The sequence below is a fragment of the Carlito syrichta genome, unplaced genomic scaffold (genome assembly GCF_000164805.1).
Source record: "Carlito syrichta isolate Samal-C Ts95f unplaced genomic scaffold, Tarsius_syrichta-2.0.1 Scaffold307093, whole genome shotgun sequence".
Lineage (NCBI taxonomy): Eukaryota > Metazoa > Chordata > Mammalia > Primates > Tarsiidae > Carlito > Carlito syrichta.
The window spans coordinates 173075-189008 of NW_007251189.1; the positions used below are offsets into that span (position 1 = coordinate 173075).

The 15934-nt window shown below is 49.6% G+C and overlaps 4 protein-coding genes and 1 long non-coding RNA gene across 5 annotated transcripts in view; 1 reads left to right on the forward strand and 4 right to left on the reverse strand.

Annotated features, from left to right (window-relative positions):
* The window catches only part of HOXA4 (homeobox A4), a 2254-nt gene extending 2124 nt beyond the window's left edge, over nt 1-130 (reverse strand). Inside the window, exon 1 of the mRNA XM_008063840.2 lies at nt 1-130. Coding sequence (XP_008062031.1) covers nt 1-130 — 130 coding nt within the window.
* HOXA3 (homeobox A3) overlaps nt 1-15934 on the reverse strand; it is a 45553-nt gene that overhangs the window by 23347 nt on the left and 6272 nt on the right. The window contains exon 2 of the mRNA XM_008063838.2: nt 9522-9625. The gene's annotated coding sequence lies outside the window, so the exon portion shown is untranslated. The remainder of the gene's footprint in view (nt 1-9521; nt 9626-15934) is intronic.
* LOC110596182 overlaps nt 9292-15934 on the forward strand; it is a 12972-nt gene continuing 6329 nt past the window's right edge. Inside the window, exon 1 of the long non-coding RNA XR_002482299.1 lies at nt 9292-9980. This is a non-coding gene — a long non-coding RNA (uncharacterized LOC110596182). The remainder of the gene's footprint in view (nt 9981-15934) is intronic.
* HOXA5 (homeobox A5) lies at nt 10492-13143 on the reverse strand. Its single transcript, XM_021715415.1, has 2 exons — nt 12527-13143; nt 10492-11541 (listed from the first exon to the last, which is right to left on the reverse strand). The coding sequence occupies exons 1-2, from the start codon at nt 13086-13088 to the stop codon at nt 11291-11293; spliced, it is 813 nt and encodes a 270-aa protein (XP_021571090.1). The 5' UTR covers nt 13089-13143; the 3' UTR covers nt 10492-11290.
* Nucleotides 14890-15934, reverse strand: part of HOXA6 (homeobox A6) — a 2343-nt gene continuing 1298 nt past the window's right edge. The window contains exon 2 of the mRNA XM_008063841.2: nt 14890-15385. Within this exon, the coding sequence (XP_008062032.1) occupies nt 15126-15385 (260 nt within the window). The 3' untranslated portion in view covers nt 14890-15125. The remainder of the gene's footprint in view (nt 15386-15934) is intronic.

Genomic DNA, 15934 nt, shown 5'->3' on the forward strand with positions numbered 1-15934 from the left:
GCGGGTAGCCGGGGCCCCCGCCCGGGCCGCCATCTCCGCCGCCCGGGCCGCTGTGCTGCGCGTACTCCTCGAAGGGAGGGAACTTGGGCTCGATGTAGTTGGAGTTTATCAAAAACGAGCTCATGGTCATTAATTTGTGAAGTGCAAAAATACTAATTTTTCTCGCGTTGTCGTTTTTTCTGGGCTCGCCGAGGCCCCTCCCCCTCTTGCCTCGCTTCCCATCCCCCTTTCCTCTGCGCCCTTCCCCTCCCCCCGCTGTCAAGTGCCCACCCCTCCCCCTCCCGCCGACGCCACCACCAAAGTTCGCGCCGCTCCTCCCCCGCCCCTGCGCGCGCGCGTTCCGTCTCAGCCCCGCGCGCGCCCCGCCCCGCGCCCCACGTGCAAAGCCCCCACCAATGGGCGCAGCGCGCGCGCGGACCCGGATCAGGAAACGCGCGGGTGCGTGATGGATGTCGCTGTCCGGCCCCTGGGCGGTGAGGGGGAGCGGGGGCCTTGGACTCCCAGCCCCCCAACTTTGATGCCCCGCTGGGAAATCGGGGTGGGGGGGCTGTCAGGCTGTGGGTCCTCTTGGGAGCCCTATGCATGGCTTACTCCTGGCCTAGGCCTCGGCGACTCAGGGCTGACCTTGGATCCAGCCAGTCTTCGCAGTGTCCCGGGGTTCGAGGCCGACTGGGGAAGGGAAGGACGTGGGGACCAAGAGGCACCCTAGGTTTTTATCCAGGCCCCAGAATGGCTAACAGACCCGTTTTCTCAGCCGCTGATGCCCTTCTCCATGCCCTGCTCGCTGCATCTGCTTGAGAGCCGGTGCTTTGAGAAGCTTGGCAGGAGCTGCAAAGGGTGGGTGGGCAGCGGAGAGAAATCAACCCAAGGATGTAAATTGAGGCTATTCCAATACAATTGGATGAACACTTCATTTTTTCCTTAGAGACAGAATCTACCTTTTTTTTTTCCCCAAAGAAAATTTGGAACCTTCCTAATAGCATTTAACTTGATGGAGGTGTCGATGTGAGAGCTATACATGCCCGCGTTTACTAGGTGCAATTGTGAGAGAGAAGGTGGCCCAAGGATGGGAATGGATAGAAACGACGCCTCCATAAAACCGAGCTTTGAAACCAATAACTTCCTATTTTTGTCAAATCCCCAAACAAAAACAAGCTAAGGATAGAATAAACGCCTTGCCGGATCTGATCACCGACAGGTCTATTCCAGCTAAGAATTTTATGGTTTTTGCATGCTGCTTTCTCAGGCTGTATCTGAGGCTAGAGTTATATTTAAAGGACAGTCTACAATTCCTGAATTGCTGAAAATTAGCATATTAACGATATCAGTAGCTCCAGAAAGGAGGGAGAGGGAACTGTTGCCTGCCATTTAGTAATTGAAATTTGATGGGTAAACTAATTATGCCATTATTAACAAATAAATTACTTATTAATTCCACCTATTGTTGATCTTTGAAGTAAATACTGATGTCTTGTTTGTACTGTGTACTTTCCCTTTCCTCTTCTGAGTAACAGACACACCTAGATCCTCTCCTTTTCAGCCTAGATTAAAGCAGTGCAAACTAGCATAGTCACCATTCTAAAAATACTCTCATATTGGCATGCAAAGCAAGGATTTTTCAGCTGGTGCACCATAGTTGATTTTTCAGAGAGCGGTAAGAACAGCATTCTCACAACTGAGTCTGGAGTACAGACAAGGAAAGTTATAGCCTAAGCCTAGAGACACTTCAAAGGGAATGTCAAGTCTATCTTCATTTATATCAGTTACTCATATAAGTTGCTAAATGCTGGAAGATATCCATATGATAGATAGTCATTTAATGTTTAGCCACATAAAGCCTATTATATGGGACTAATCTTTAAACTAATTTAGGAAAAGAAGTTTAAAAAGAGATCATATTAGTTTTCTAACTGGAATCACCCTGAAAAAAAAAAGATTTTCCATGTTGGGTATATGTGTGTGTGAAGAGTGCTGTCCATTGACATAAGGTACCCTGACAATTTTTTGTTTTTAATGAAATCTGAGCCACAGACAGACATCAACACTGAGTATAATCTTTAGACATCCTCTCCAGACTTGGGAGGAAAATCTTGTCTGTGATACAGCTACCTAAACCAATATCGCTCCCTGGCAAGAATACACACACACACACACACACACACATAAACACACACACACACACATTGATTATATAGTATATAATACAATTAATATATACATTTATGTATTACAAATCTGGGCTCTCTGAGCTTCAGGGGAACAAAAAGCATGACTAGGAAATCTTCCCTCTTCATGTCATCAGCCTGGAGTACTAGGGTTTTATCCATGTCTGTTTAATATTATTTACAGATGCTAAAACATAAAATTCATGTTTAGCTTCAGAACCTTCTACCAAGTTTCTATTTTTAAATATTAACGAGGCATGGGCAAGATTTTGTCTATGATTAACCTAAGCGAGTTAACTATGCCTGTGCTTCCTGGTTCTATTACTTTAGGAAGATGGGCTTACACAGAATCCCCCAAGGCCTGTAACTTGTCTTTGTGGTTCCTATCATAAACACAAACGGAGCCAGGACCACCAAGTGTTATCTCACACGCCGACATTTTGACATTTTACTGCAAGATTTATGACTGTAATAAACAATCTCAGTACCTTTTCTGAACCTTCCACAATCTCCCTTTGCAAACCATAGCATCATTCTATTGAATCAGATGATCTTTTGAAAAACATTAAAACACACACACACACACACACACACACACACACACACACACACACACACTCTTGCCTTTATGTAAGATCCAAGATACCAAAAAAAAAAAAAAAAAAAGCCCAGGAAGAAACTAACTGAATTAATAAACAAACTGAAGTTTACCGGCAGCATCTTGCCCGAGAAAAGATGGGATGCCCCGAAATCTAGCAGAGAGGGAGCGTGTTAGTCCTCGCACACCAACTGGCTGCAATCCCAAGCGGGGTGAAAGCGTTATCCTTTTCTTGGGAAACTGGTAAGCACATTTGCTCATGTCCACGTACAGGGATAACATCTATACCCAACAAAAGCTTTCTTAAAATCCCATTAAGTGAAATAACTTCATCATGTCCTCGAATCCCAGATGGAGGAGAGTGAAGGGAGTCCAAGGGAGAGGGAGGGCGAGAGGGAGGCAGTGTTTGCAGCTTGGAGTGAATCTGATTTGAATCATTTTGAATATATTTGTAACAGCCTTCCCTCTTGAATGCAACCCTGTCCCAAGTTTCAAAGTGACCGAACAGTGACACCGTGTGCATTTTGTTTCTTATTAATCTTACACATTGACAGTCTTTGTTAAATCACAAGGCGCGCCCTTCACCAGCCGACATTTTCATATTTGTTAGACGCGCTGACCTGAAGTTCACCTCGGCCTTGGACTTTGCGCTTCTAAAAGGTCTATACAGTGTCTTTTACAGAGCAGGGTGCTTTGCCCAGGTCACTCCTTCTCAGGAAAAACCAAGGGGAAAAGGCAAAGGAAATGTAAACGTTATGGAATGTATTGACTGTATTTGTCCTTTGTTCTTTAGGGCGAGAGTTCCCCTAGACTGTTCGCTATCTGATGCCTGTCTCTGGAGCTGAACAGGAGAATGACAGAATTTCAAAATGCCTGATGGTGGCATGTTAGGGCTTTCCTCCTTACCTACACTAGGCACATGATTTTAGAGGAACAACACTTTACCAACGATTTGACCAACAAATTGTTGGGGATTAATAACAAGGATACAGAAGTTTAAAATGGTGAACACAACCCAGGCATAAGGACTGAAATTCATATTGGCATAATACATGAATTTTAACTGGGATTGTGTGAGAGGCCCAAATAGCAAAATACTCTAAATAAAGAAGTAATCACTCTAAAAGTAAAAACTTCTTCAACTACCCTTTCCTTTTACTTTAAAGACTAGCTAACAAAAGCGTCTATGATTATTGAAGCTGACATATTTGTATGGTGTATCACACCTTTTAAACAAACAAAAAAATACAATAAAAAGGTTTCTCAAAGAGACACATAATAGTGAGTAATAGAGGGGGGTTTCAGTTTTCTTCATTTCACTGGCCCAGATGTGGTGAAGTGTTCACTGCTGTAACAGCAATCACCACAGTTGTTTCCCTTCTTCTGTTTCATCTGGCAAACCCCCATTTGGCTCCAAGCTCTTGGCCAGAGTAAAAACTTTACACATTGCACAGTAGAAGCACCCTGATTACTTCCACGAAGTCAGTGTTTGGGAAATATTTACTTTACCACTGAACATACCTGGCACCGTTAAGTCCAATCAACCAGAATATATTGGGATGATCCTAAACATTCTGGCTAGAATCTACATTCTAAGTAGTTGAATTATCTCCAAAGCTAAAAAAAGAAAAACCTAGGGAAAATACTTCACCTTTCATTTCTCTATTTTTCTACACTGACTGCTTGAAGGTCAATACATAGAAAAGGAAAGTTTGTTTCCCCAGAAAATAGATTCTAACAGCACCAACACTTAAAAATAAAATAGTGTTTAGCTCTTCATTTGCAACTCACAAGGCACGTTCCAGTCTGCTTCCTTAATACACTATTCCCTTTCTTTTCTGCTCTCTTACCCTTTCTCCTTCACTTCCTTTCGCCTCTCCTTAGCTTCTTTCCTTCCTTTCTCACATGTAGTATTTTCTGGAGAACAGACATATGTCATGGTGGTCTCACAAAGTGGCCTGGCATTTGTGGACTCCACCTTTCTGCATTCTCTAAGATTTAGTTATTTACTACACTGAATCGTAGTTTAATAATAAACAAACATTTTCAAACAGGAGCATATTTATCCATGGCACCAGTAAGCATTTTATCACCGGTGGTGGTGGTGAGAAGAATCCTGTCCTTTCAGGAGTGTTTCCACTGCCTTCCTTCCCCTTCCCAGCTCTGAGAATCCTTTGCATGCAATGGGTTGTAGTTTCAGTGAAAGCGTTTTCTGTGATTGAAAATTGCAAATATTACATTTTGCAGGAAGTGCCCATGTTTGCTTTTGTTCTCAAACACTTTAGGGACCATTACATATACTACAAAGACAAAGAAACCGGCCAATCAAAATCCCCTTTCTCAAAGGTTTCCTGCATCATTTGCTTACCTTGGAAGGTATAATGGGACATTGGCAACTTGCTATGTTATTTTTTAAAGCTCCACTGATGAATTTTTGAGCGTTTTTATTTTGTGACAAACCCACAAACAGACTCCTGGTTCTCCAACATCTAAGGTGTTGGTGTTTCTGTAATCTATGCCTATTTACCTGCTGCTAGTCCCTCAGAATGGGAGCAATAATTCAAGATGAAATACAACATGTATTACTCTTGAAAAGAGGAATTTTCTATCCTTTCCTCCATAATTGAGGTCATTCAACCACTAGGGTTCACCTGGAGTCCATACTGTGATACACGCGTCACTCCGAGCCATTTTATCTTTTGTGCTGATAGTCAAGATCGCAGCTCTAACATTGACATCAAACTCTGTCTGGGCAGATGACTAAGAGTGCTGCACAATGTAAACTTTTGACCCTCAACTTTTTGACCTGCAGTTGTAACACACTAACCACAAAGATACACAAAGCTGAGCCTCTTCTTTCAGGGGGAAGGGCCCCCAACCCTAGGATCTTGAGATGCCCTGTTTTGGGAATTAGAGGGTGAGCTGGATATTTTTGTGCATTTGGGACTGTATTTCCTGTGAAATCAGCCTCCTACCTCTTTTTGCCAGCACTTAGATAGGAACTAGATTAACTTGAAATCGCTCCCGATTCCAATTTACAAGGAAATTTTGGAGCAGAACAGGAAAACCTTGAAAAAAGTGAGAGAAGAGAAGATGGAGGAAGGCAGGCAATGGGAAGTGGAGATATTTTCCCCTTTATTTAAAAATAAAAATGCAGCCCTTATTGTTGGGAGAGCTGGCCCAGGCGGGTGAGTTGACTGTGAACTTGTACTAAAGCGTGCTCTGCTGGCGATTCCTAGGGTGTGCAGATTTATCTTCTCTGCATTTACTTAACCCGGCAGTGAACTGCGCGGGTGTCATTTATTAGGCGATGACAGACTTCACCTCCAGCAAGGGCTGCTTCACAAAATCGTAATAATTACCTAATAACCTTCATAACAAATATTATTATTGAGAAGACCAATTTGTGAGGAGGGGACCTAGTAGGGGAACAAAAAATTTCTTTGTGAAAAACACCAAACAAAATAAACCTGGGCAGACCTTCTAGTTCTGGGGTTTAGAATGGCTAGGACTGTGGACCCCCTCCCCTACGTGAGTGGGAGCCTAGGCTAACCCCCTCAGCCTTGCCTGGGAGCCCCATTAATTGTTTTGCCATTTACTAGAAGGAAGTTTCCCCCTTAGAATTCAGAGGGATGGGACCCGCAATTCTCTGCACTCTCCATGGTGGGCAAGTCTTGGACAGACCCCCAGCCAAGGCAGGGGAGAGGCTAAGAAAGATATCTTTTAAGCTAAAAGGATTGTTTTCCTCTTTAATAGCCCAGGTTGTAAGGTGTGATTTGCTCTCCCCTCACTAACAGTTTGGATATAATACTCTTAGAATCTCAGCAAATGAACAGGACTCTGTTTGGGGTAGAAAATTCTGTCTTGCTAACCCAGAGCCGCCAACAATGAAGCAGGGGAAAGAGCAGGAGAAAAAGAATCTTGGCATAATGTTGTGAAATTAGACCATGGAAACCCTAACAAACCCCTAAGTAAGTGTGACCAGAAGCTTCCTATTATATTTATAGTTCAGGAAATATTGTCTCTTTAACTTGTGAAAACAAACGAGCCCCTGCACATTTCCGCCACCTTCTCCTTTTACAAAACGAGGAGGAGCACAGACACACACTCTTCTGCCACTGACTGAGGCTGGACGTCTTCATAAAGCCTTCAGTGACAGAGATCTTTTTTCGGAGTAAGTTTCTCTATAAACACAATCCCAAAGAACACACGAAAAGAAAAGAAATAACCTATCTACAAAATGAGGAGATAACCAGCCATTCTCTGTACTATACTTCCTGTGAAAATAGGAAGAAAATAATTCCTCCAATGATACTCACATAAGTCTGACTGGATGCTGGATTTCTAAAAATTCATTTAACTCTATGTGGGTTGACCTGCTCCCTTAAATCTACTTAAGTTTAGTGACGATTAAAATGACAGAAATAAGGAAGTGGGTAATATTTACAGCCTGTGATTTTGTTCATTCCATAGAAGGATTCTGTATATTGTGTGGTGCAGGATATGACACCAACAGCTTTTCTGGCTATTTCCACACCCCAGGGAGGGATGTGTCCACAGAGGTGGTTGGACACTTGCTCTATGTGAGTTACCCCAACAAATCTGCCAGCACTCCCAACACTCTTTTTTCCTGCTTTCTATTTCAGTCACCAAGAAATCACTCAAGCAAGATCACCAAATGAGTAACCAAAATGGAACCATAACCCAATGTTTTCCAATAAAGATCCCAAAACTCAGAGCAGCAAAAAAAAGAATTCAGAATTCTCACAGATACATACAAGTATAAAAGAGAACTCACACCCATGTGTAGTTTACCTTCTAGTTCCCACAAAGGTGTGGACACATCTTCCAGAGTGTTGAAATGCCAATGTTCACTTTAATAGGTTATACAAAATGACTTCCGAGATTCTTCACCTTGCCACTATTCATGAGAAGTCGGGCTTGTGAGAGGGTTTCGATTTTTCCAAAAAAACTTTCCAGGTTTTTCTTTCTAGACCTCTAACTTTGGGGACATCTGTTGGACTTATGTTGAGCCTAGTGGCCTCTGCACAATCAAGTTTATTGAAATTCCAAATCCATGTTACAAAAATTTTCACTTTAAGCACTTGGTAAATATCTTTACCAACTAGCACTTGCTGAAAACTGTCCAGTTTCTAAGGAGAAGAGAAGATCTCATGTTTTTGTTTCATTTCTGAGTGCAGTTGGAGAATTTGGCTTAATTCCTACAACGGGATTGGGGGAAATCTACTAGGTCCCCTGTGGGTACCTATCTAGAAAAAGACCCCAAGATAGGCCACAGAGTTCCCATGAAATGGTCTTCGTTTTTGCCATCGAAGAATGTGGGGGGGGGGGGTTGGGACCAGAAGGGGCGACTAGGGCCAATATGGAATTGTACCCAGGAAAATTTTATTTCACCTGATTTCACCCACTGGTGCAATTTTTGAGACTGTTTTGGAAATCATAGATTATGTAAATTTCCTGGGATCAAACAGAAAGAGCAGCTAACAAAAGAAAGGCGGAAATCTCCTACTGACAAACAAACAATTTCTTCCCTAAACTACCGTTTATGATGTGTCAGGAAAAACAGCCTAATGGCTCTGGGGACTTTTAAGTTGGGCATTGAAGACACCTCAATTTCCCCCCAAACTTTAGAGCACAGTTTTGGAAGAGAGAATTCGTCTGTATGGGGGGGGGGGTAAATTTATCCAGTCTTCAGTGTTACTTAGGGGGACGTCTAAGTTGCCTTTTGAGGGTCTTGTGCCTAGATGTTTTCATTTTACAAAGAAGAGGAAAAGGAAAGAAGAGAGGGAGAAGAAAGGCAAGGCGGAAGAAAAGAAAGCTCCTTAACCCCTTTCAATTATCCTGGGTATTCAAAGACTAAAGTTAAATCCGGCCATAAACTTTATTGCTTCAGACTCTCACAGGCGGGTGAGAACTGTCCCACCGAAATAAAAAGAACGTTCAGGCAAACAAGGTTCAGGGCCTGGTCTCGGGTACGGGGGAGGGGGGTGCTGAACCCCCCCAAGGTGGGGGACCCTTGATCCCCAGCGCCCAGTGGGCACGACCAGCCTGGGCTTGACCTCGCAGCCCAGGGGTCCAGCCTGGAGGCGCAGCCTGCGCCTCGCCAGCCTCTGCCACCCTCCTGCTCTCCCGAGCCAGCCTGAAACCCGGCCGCGAAGGCCGCCGCCTCAATTCAGTCCTGCCAGATGACCCCGGCCCGCGAAGACATATTGCCACAGCCCCGTAAGGAATCCCGCCAGAGTCCGCCTCGGCCCTGCCCGGGCCTTTCTTTCTAACTCCGAAGCGCAGCTCGGCTCTCGGCGCCCGCGACCGGCCCCCACTGTCTCCCAGCCCCCACCCCAGGGTCCCGCGACCCCCAAGAGCCGGCCCCGGAATTGTGCGGGGGAGAGGGGGCGGCCCTGCCAAGTCTCCACACGCAGGCCCATTCGCACACAAAAATCATCTTTTTGCACGCCGGCGGGAGCAGCGGAAGTCATTAACATCCGCGGTTGTGCAGCAATTAAAGTTAGGCCTGGGCATGCGGCGGCCACAGGCGCTGCTCCCCGCGCGGCCTCGCAGAGCGGGCGCCTGGCGCTGCTCATCTGGGCACCGGACAAGTTTGCTCTCCCCTTTCGAACTCAGAGGCAGCCTCAGAGTTATTGAGCCAGAGAGAGAGAGAGAGAGAGAAAGAGAGAGCAAAGAAGAAAGTTCTCAGAGTACAAATAAACTGGAAAGCGCTCAGGAGGCGGCGAGCTTACCTTAACTCGGAGGGAGCCATTTTTCAGAGAGTTTTGAGAACTTGTGGTTTGGACACTTCTGGACCTAAAATTGACAGTTTGAATGACCAGGCGGCACACGTAGCCTGCAAAAGAGTCAAATGGAGTCCAGCGTCAGTGAGATTATATGTTATGTGGTATATAATGTTGGATGTCAACTCCCCAAAACCATAAAACTTACTTTAATGGCCCCACGTGACGTTTTATAGCCAGTGAGCCGATCTGTCTGTGCTATGGATGATTTTACGATCTAATTCATAGACAAAACCCTATTCATTTGGCACCCAAATGTCATATAGCCGGAACTGGGGCTTATAAAGTTTACTGTTTTATAACTTTAAAAAGGCAAGACGGCATCAGTGTAAGCAGTCGGTAAATGTGCAAATCTCTAGTTGCGCGCTTTAGCCGCTCTGAGGAGTTTCCCAATCGAGCTAGGATGGGGTAAGTACCTTCCATTTGTAGCAAATTAATGGTAGCAAAAGAAACCAACTGGGTCCAGGGTGAGGAGTGGGGAAGGGGTGCTGGGTTGGCTAAAGGGCAGAGGGTTGGGATCCACAAGCTGGCATAACAGCCTCTCTAGCAAGTGGAGGCCTAGGACCGCCTTAGAAGAGAGGCAGGATCTGTGTGGCCCTGAGGGTGGTTAACAAAGCCCTGGGCTTTTTCTCCTTTCTCTCTCTTCTTCTCTTTTTTTTGTACCCAGCAAGTTAACTTGGTTTCCTCAAGGTAGCCAGGGTAGACTCAGGCTTTGGAGATGCCTACAGCCTTTTCCACCTTCTGCCCGGAACTTTGTGATGGGTCAGAGCTAGGGAGGCAATGGGCCAAGCCAGGGTGTTGGTCTGAGGTCTCCACGCACAGGCCATCTGCTCAGGTAGCCTCAGACTCACCGGCTTCCAGGACTGGACAGAGAGAAGCAGAGAGAGCCGCTCGCTATTTGGCACAAACCAGACCAAGAGAACTTACAATAGAAAGTTTATTTTTTTGTTTCCAGTCAGTATTTTTTTTCCTTAAAAACAAATACCAAAAAAAATAATAATAATTAAAAAAAAAGCTGATCACAGTTTGCTTAAACAGCCAGACTTGGACAATATTTGTAACTTTGTTCACAAAAACATACATCACTGAAGCTGCGCTTATAAGAGCCACTTCCAGAGTTCGTGCAAAGGGTCCTACAAAGGCACGCAGGGACACACCGCTTGGAGTCACAGTTTTCGTCACAGAGTCACTAGTCACTACACGTCGAACAAGTTAAGTTGTGTCTCATCAAGTCACCTCTACAACAGCATTAATTACACAAGGAATATAGGTAGTTTGAATAAAAATATCTTTAACAGCTTGGAGCTATTGAGACAGGAACACTTCCACGCACATGCACAGTTAAACACCTCGAGTGCAACACACAACATTGGCACTAAACGAGATTGAAGGGGGACTTTTTTGTGTGTTTTTTTTTTTGTTTGTTTTCTTTTTTGTGATAGTTACTTCAAGTAACACAGCTTGCTTCATATAAATAAGTTAAAACATCTATTTTTTTCAAGACAAAGCCATTCAGGACAAAGAGATGAACAGAAAGCAGATCTACTTATACAGGCGCTATTATGGCAATAAACAGGCTCATGATTAAAAGATGAATTAGGGCAAGGAGAACAGGGCTTCTTCACAGAAGGAACACAAGGGAGTTTCAGAAAGTCACCTTAGTACTGACACTACGCGGGATCCGCTAATACTGCTCAGTACTTTAAACGCTCAGATACTCAGGGGCGGAAGGCCCCTCCCGCCGCCGCCATGCTCATGCTTTTCAGCTTATTATCTTTTTTCCACTTCATTCTCCGGTTTTGGAACCAGATTTTAATTTGTCTCTCGGAGAGGCAAAGAGCATGTGCTATTTCAATCCTTCTTCGGCGGGTCAGGTAGCGGTTGAAGTGGAACTCCTTCTCCAGCTCCAGGGTCTGGTAGCGCGTGTAGGCCGTCCGGGCCCTTTTGCCTTCCGGGCCGCCTATGTTGTCTGCAACAGAAAAGTCAGCGGTTTAGCCACCAACTCCTCAGCCCCTGGCTTCCAAAGGCCGCCGGCTGGACAAGCCAGGGTCCTGAGCAGGGAACCCGGGCGAAAGGCTCAACAAGTCCTCCCTCCCTGCCCGCCTCCCCACCCCTCCCGAATTTCCTTCCCTCTTCCTTTCGAGAGAGGAAACAATACGATTTGGACTCTGGGAACAATCGCCCATCTGAGCCCGGAGCCGCGTCCCGGAGGGCCGCCGGCGATCCCTGGCCCCTCTCCTGCCCTCTGGCCCTGCCCCGGGCGTCCCGAGCCGGGGCACAGCCCTCGCGGGCTGCCCGCTGCTCAGGAGCCCACAGAAGCACAGCCCCTCTTCTGAGCGCCCAAGTGGCCTCCAGGTCACCCCCCCTGAAAGTTCCGGCCCCGCGAGCTGCCGCGCGTTCCAGCCTGCGCGCTTGGGGCGGCTGCTTTCTTTCTCTTCCCTTTCCTCCTCGCTCCCGCCAGACCCCAAACTTCATAATCCCGCCGGCTCTCGCCTCGATTGTTCCCCCCAAGCCCCTTTTCGGGGCTCCAATTAGTAACGCTGTTTCCCCAGCGTCGCCCTCCTCATAAATTATCCGCCCTGACAAGCCCGATTCGCGGCTCCTACTGCCTGCCTCTACCTCTCCGCGCCCCGCTCGGCCGGCCTGACCCGGGAGCGCGCTCCCAGGCGCTGGGGTTGCAGACGGGCTTCGCCCTTCCTCCCCGCCTCGGCGCCCAAACCTGCCCAGCCAGCGGCCGATCCCCCCGCTCTGCGAGCGCAGGGTGCTGCGAAGAAGGGAAGAGGGAAGGAGGAAGGCAGGGGCGGGCGGGCGGCGGGGAGAGGCTCCGCAGGGCTCCGCAGGGCCCGGAGAGGCGAGGCCAGGAGGGAGGCTGGGGGAGAGGGCGGCAAGGGAGAGAGGGGGACCGAGAGCCGCGTCCCCGCGGCCGCGTGCGCTTAGAAGAAGGCTGGCTTTACCATGACTTATGTGCAGCTTGCGCATCCAGGGGTAGATCTGGGGCTGGGCGGGCGGCGCCGGGCTCGGCTCGCTCTGCGCGCTCGCCGGCTCGCTGCTGGCGGGGGCGTCCTCCTCGGCTCCGGACGCCGTGCCAACCCCCTCTCTGCTGCTGATGTGGGTGCTGCCGGCGTTGGCCGAGGCGCCGCTGGAGTTGCCCAGGGAGTTTTTCCCGCCGTGGTGGCTGTCGCTGCCGGGCGAGGGGGCCACGGCGGAGCAGGGCAGCGGGTCGGGCGGAGGCGAGTGCGTGGACGTGGCCGGCTGGCTGTACCTGGGCTCGGCGGGCGCCGCGCTGGCGCCGGCCGCGTAGCCGCGGGCGCGCTCCCCGGAGCCAAAGTGGCCGGAGCCCGAGCGGCCGACGCTGAGATCCATGCCATTGTAGCCGTAGCCGTACCTGCCGGAGTGCATGCTCGCCGAGTCCCTGAATTGCTCGCTCACGGAACTATGATCTCCATAATTATGCAACTGGTAGTCCGGGCCATTTGGATAGCGACCGCAAAATGAGTTTACAAAATAAGAGCTCATTTGTTTTTTGATATGTGTGCTTGATTTGTGGCTCGCGGTCGTTTGTGCGTCTATAGCACCCTTGCACAATTTATGATGAATTATGGAAATGACTGGGACATGTACTTGGTTCCCTCCTACGTAGGCACCCAAATATGGGGTACGACTTCGAATCACGTGCTTTTGTTGTCCAGTCGTAAATCCTGCCTGATGACCTCTAGAGGTAAACTCGTGCACTAATGGGGGAGTTGGGTGGAGGCGAGAGGGGTGGCGCGCGCGCCCCGGGCGCGTGCCCGCCGCCCGTGGCCGCCGTTCAGTCGGACTCGAGCGCCACCCGCTGGAGGCAGGGCGCATTGCCCCGCTTCCGACCCCGGGCTGCAAGGGCCGGGGTCGAATTGAGGTTACAGCCCATTATGGCAAAATATTGCATTTCCCTCGCAGTTCCATTAGGATGTACCAATTGTTAGGCCGTCAGCTGCCGATCGCGCGCCGGGCGAGGATGCAGAGGATCGGGGGGAGGTGGTGACTTGCATTTTTATTTACAACTTTATTTCCCCCGCTTTGCAGCCCCGCTTATTTTTGTGTCGAGGTTGGGGTCGGTTCTGCCTGTCCCGCCGGCAGCTCTGAATTTTGAGAATGCGGATATCACCTTCTTCGGGGAAGGAGGGGAACAACCATTTAGCCAATTGGAGAAATAAATCCTGCCCGCCTCAGCAGCTACAATTACGGCTCTGTTTTTGCGAGCGCATGAGGGACAGTGTCCCTGCCGCTCCAGAATGACAGGCGTCTATTAAAGATAGCTTTTGTGCAGTGTTTCTCCAAGGCGAGGTCAAATTCCATACACTTTTCCAACCGTAGTCGATTTTTCTTTCGTGTAAATATGGTTTTCGTGGCATTAGTTTGCTATTGGATTTGCTTACATATCCAGCCTGGAGAATCTTCACCGCAGGGTCCGGTTCCTCGAGCCAGCCGGGCCCCAAGTCGGAGGGTTCTCGGCCAATCCAGCGCGTGGGCCCAGGCTCCGCGCGGCCACAGAGGCTGCTTGGGGTCTAGGGATCCGTGGGCCGAGCTATAGGTGGCTTGCTTCAACCTCCAGAAGTAGAATGAGGGCGCTAATGGAAGCATTTCGTGGCAGTGCCCGGTATCTCCGTGGTTATTTCCCTGGGCTCCGCAAGAGGAAAGCGAATCACAAATACAGCTGAGAGGCAAGGGGAGCCTCCCCGCTGGAGGCCCGGCGTCGCAGGCGCCCCTGGCACGCCTGGAAGCCAGGACTCTTGCCGCTCCCATGGCCCCGGGCCCCCTGGTTGAGTCCTAAAAGGGGCTGTGGTGGTGGCGCGGGCGCTGCGGAGACCGGGCGCCGGCATCCCGGGCGGGAGCCCGAAGGGAGCCCAGTCGCTCCTGGGGCTGGGATGTTCCACCCGCGCCCGGTTAGCTCGCCTCCGCCGAGGCCGCTTCTTTTCCACTGACGGTTGCGCGCGAGGCGAGAGACTCGGCTCTGTTGGGGCCCCCTTTGTTCCTTGAGCTTCTTCCTGTCGGGGGGCGGTCCTGGGAGGCCGCGGCAAGGCCGGGGCCCCAGCCCTTAGACCCCCTCTTTCCGGTAGCCAGAGCTGATTTGGGGATGCCCTTCGGGACTCACTGGCGAGGGACCGAGGCGGAGGCGCCCAAACACGAAACGGGGCTCGGCCCGGGGCTTTTTCCACCCCAGCCACCCCGCATCCCGAGCTCGGGGAGCGCAGAGGCACTGGCATACGAGCCCCGCACGAATCCAGGACGCACCCCGGAACCCCAGAGCCGGTTTGGGCAGCCTTGTGGAGCGGGACTGTGTGTGCACAGCGCGCCCCGCTCCACCGCTGGTACTGGCTGCGAGTGGGGATTTTTGTTTGTTTTGTTTTGTTTTGTTTTGTAAGAAATAAATGCTCAGATGCTTGCAAAGCTCCGGGCTCCCCTGAAGCTGCGGAAGCCCCCGGGTGGGCGCAGGCGGGGAGAAAAGTCGGGGAGCAGGCGAGGGCCAGGGGCAAAGCTGGAGGAGGTTGCAGCGCTGGCCTGGTCCCTGCCCGTCTACTCGCCCGCCTTCGCCTCAGAGTCCTCCCCGCTGGGCTGCGTGGAATTGATGAGCTTGTTTTCCTTTTTCCACTTCATGCGGCGGTTCTGGAACCAGATCTTGATCTGGCGCTCGGTCAGGCAGAGCGCGTGGGCGATCTCGATGCGGCGGCGCCGCGTCAGGTAGCGGTTGAAGTGGAACTCCTTCTCCAGCTCCAGCGTCTGGTAGCGCGTGTAGGTCTGGCGGCCTCGGCGCCCATGGCTCCCGTACACAGCACCTGCGGGCATAAGTGGCCGGGCGCGGGTGAGCCAGGGGTCTGGACGGCCACCCCAGTCAGCCCGGTGCCTCCCACAAGGGGCCTCTGGGCTGGGAGCCACCCCGCCTCCACCCCAGCCTCTCCCACTGTGTCTGGGGCCCAAAGCGGACTGGGTGGGAGAAGAGAATTTCATGCCAAGCGAGGTGTTTTCCACCTAAAACGACTGGGGAGGGAAGTTGTTTTTGGAAAATCTACCTCATAAGGAAACCATTGTAGACAAAATAATAGAATGGGCGTTCTTAATTTGGGACACCCAAGTCTTGTTATTGTGGGGACGTAGCGTGTGTATGTCTGGGGGTGGTTAGTGTGGAACGCTCTGAGTGGTGTAGACACTCTGAATTCACATAGTGGTCTCTATGAGGATGCTACTGTGGCCAGCCGTGTCAGAACTCAAACCATTTTTTTGGAGAGTTAAAATGGTCAGTCCTCTCAAATCTTTAAAAATCTCCCCAAATTATGTGACCCTTCTGAGAAATACAGAACACCCCCCCGAGGGGGGGGGGGGGGGGG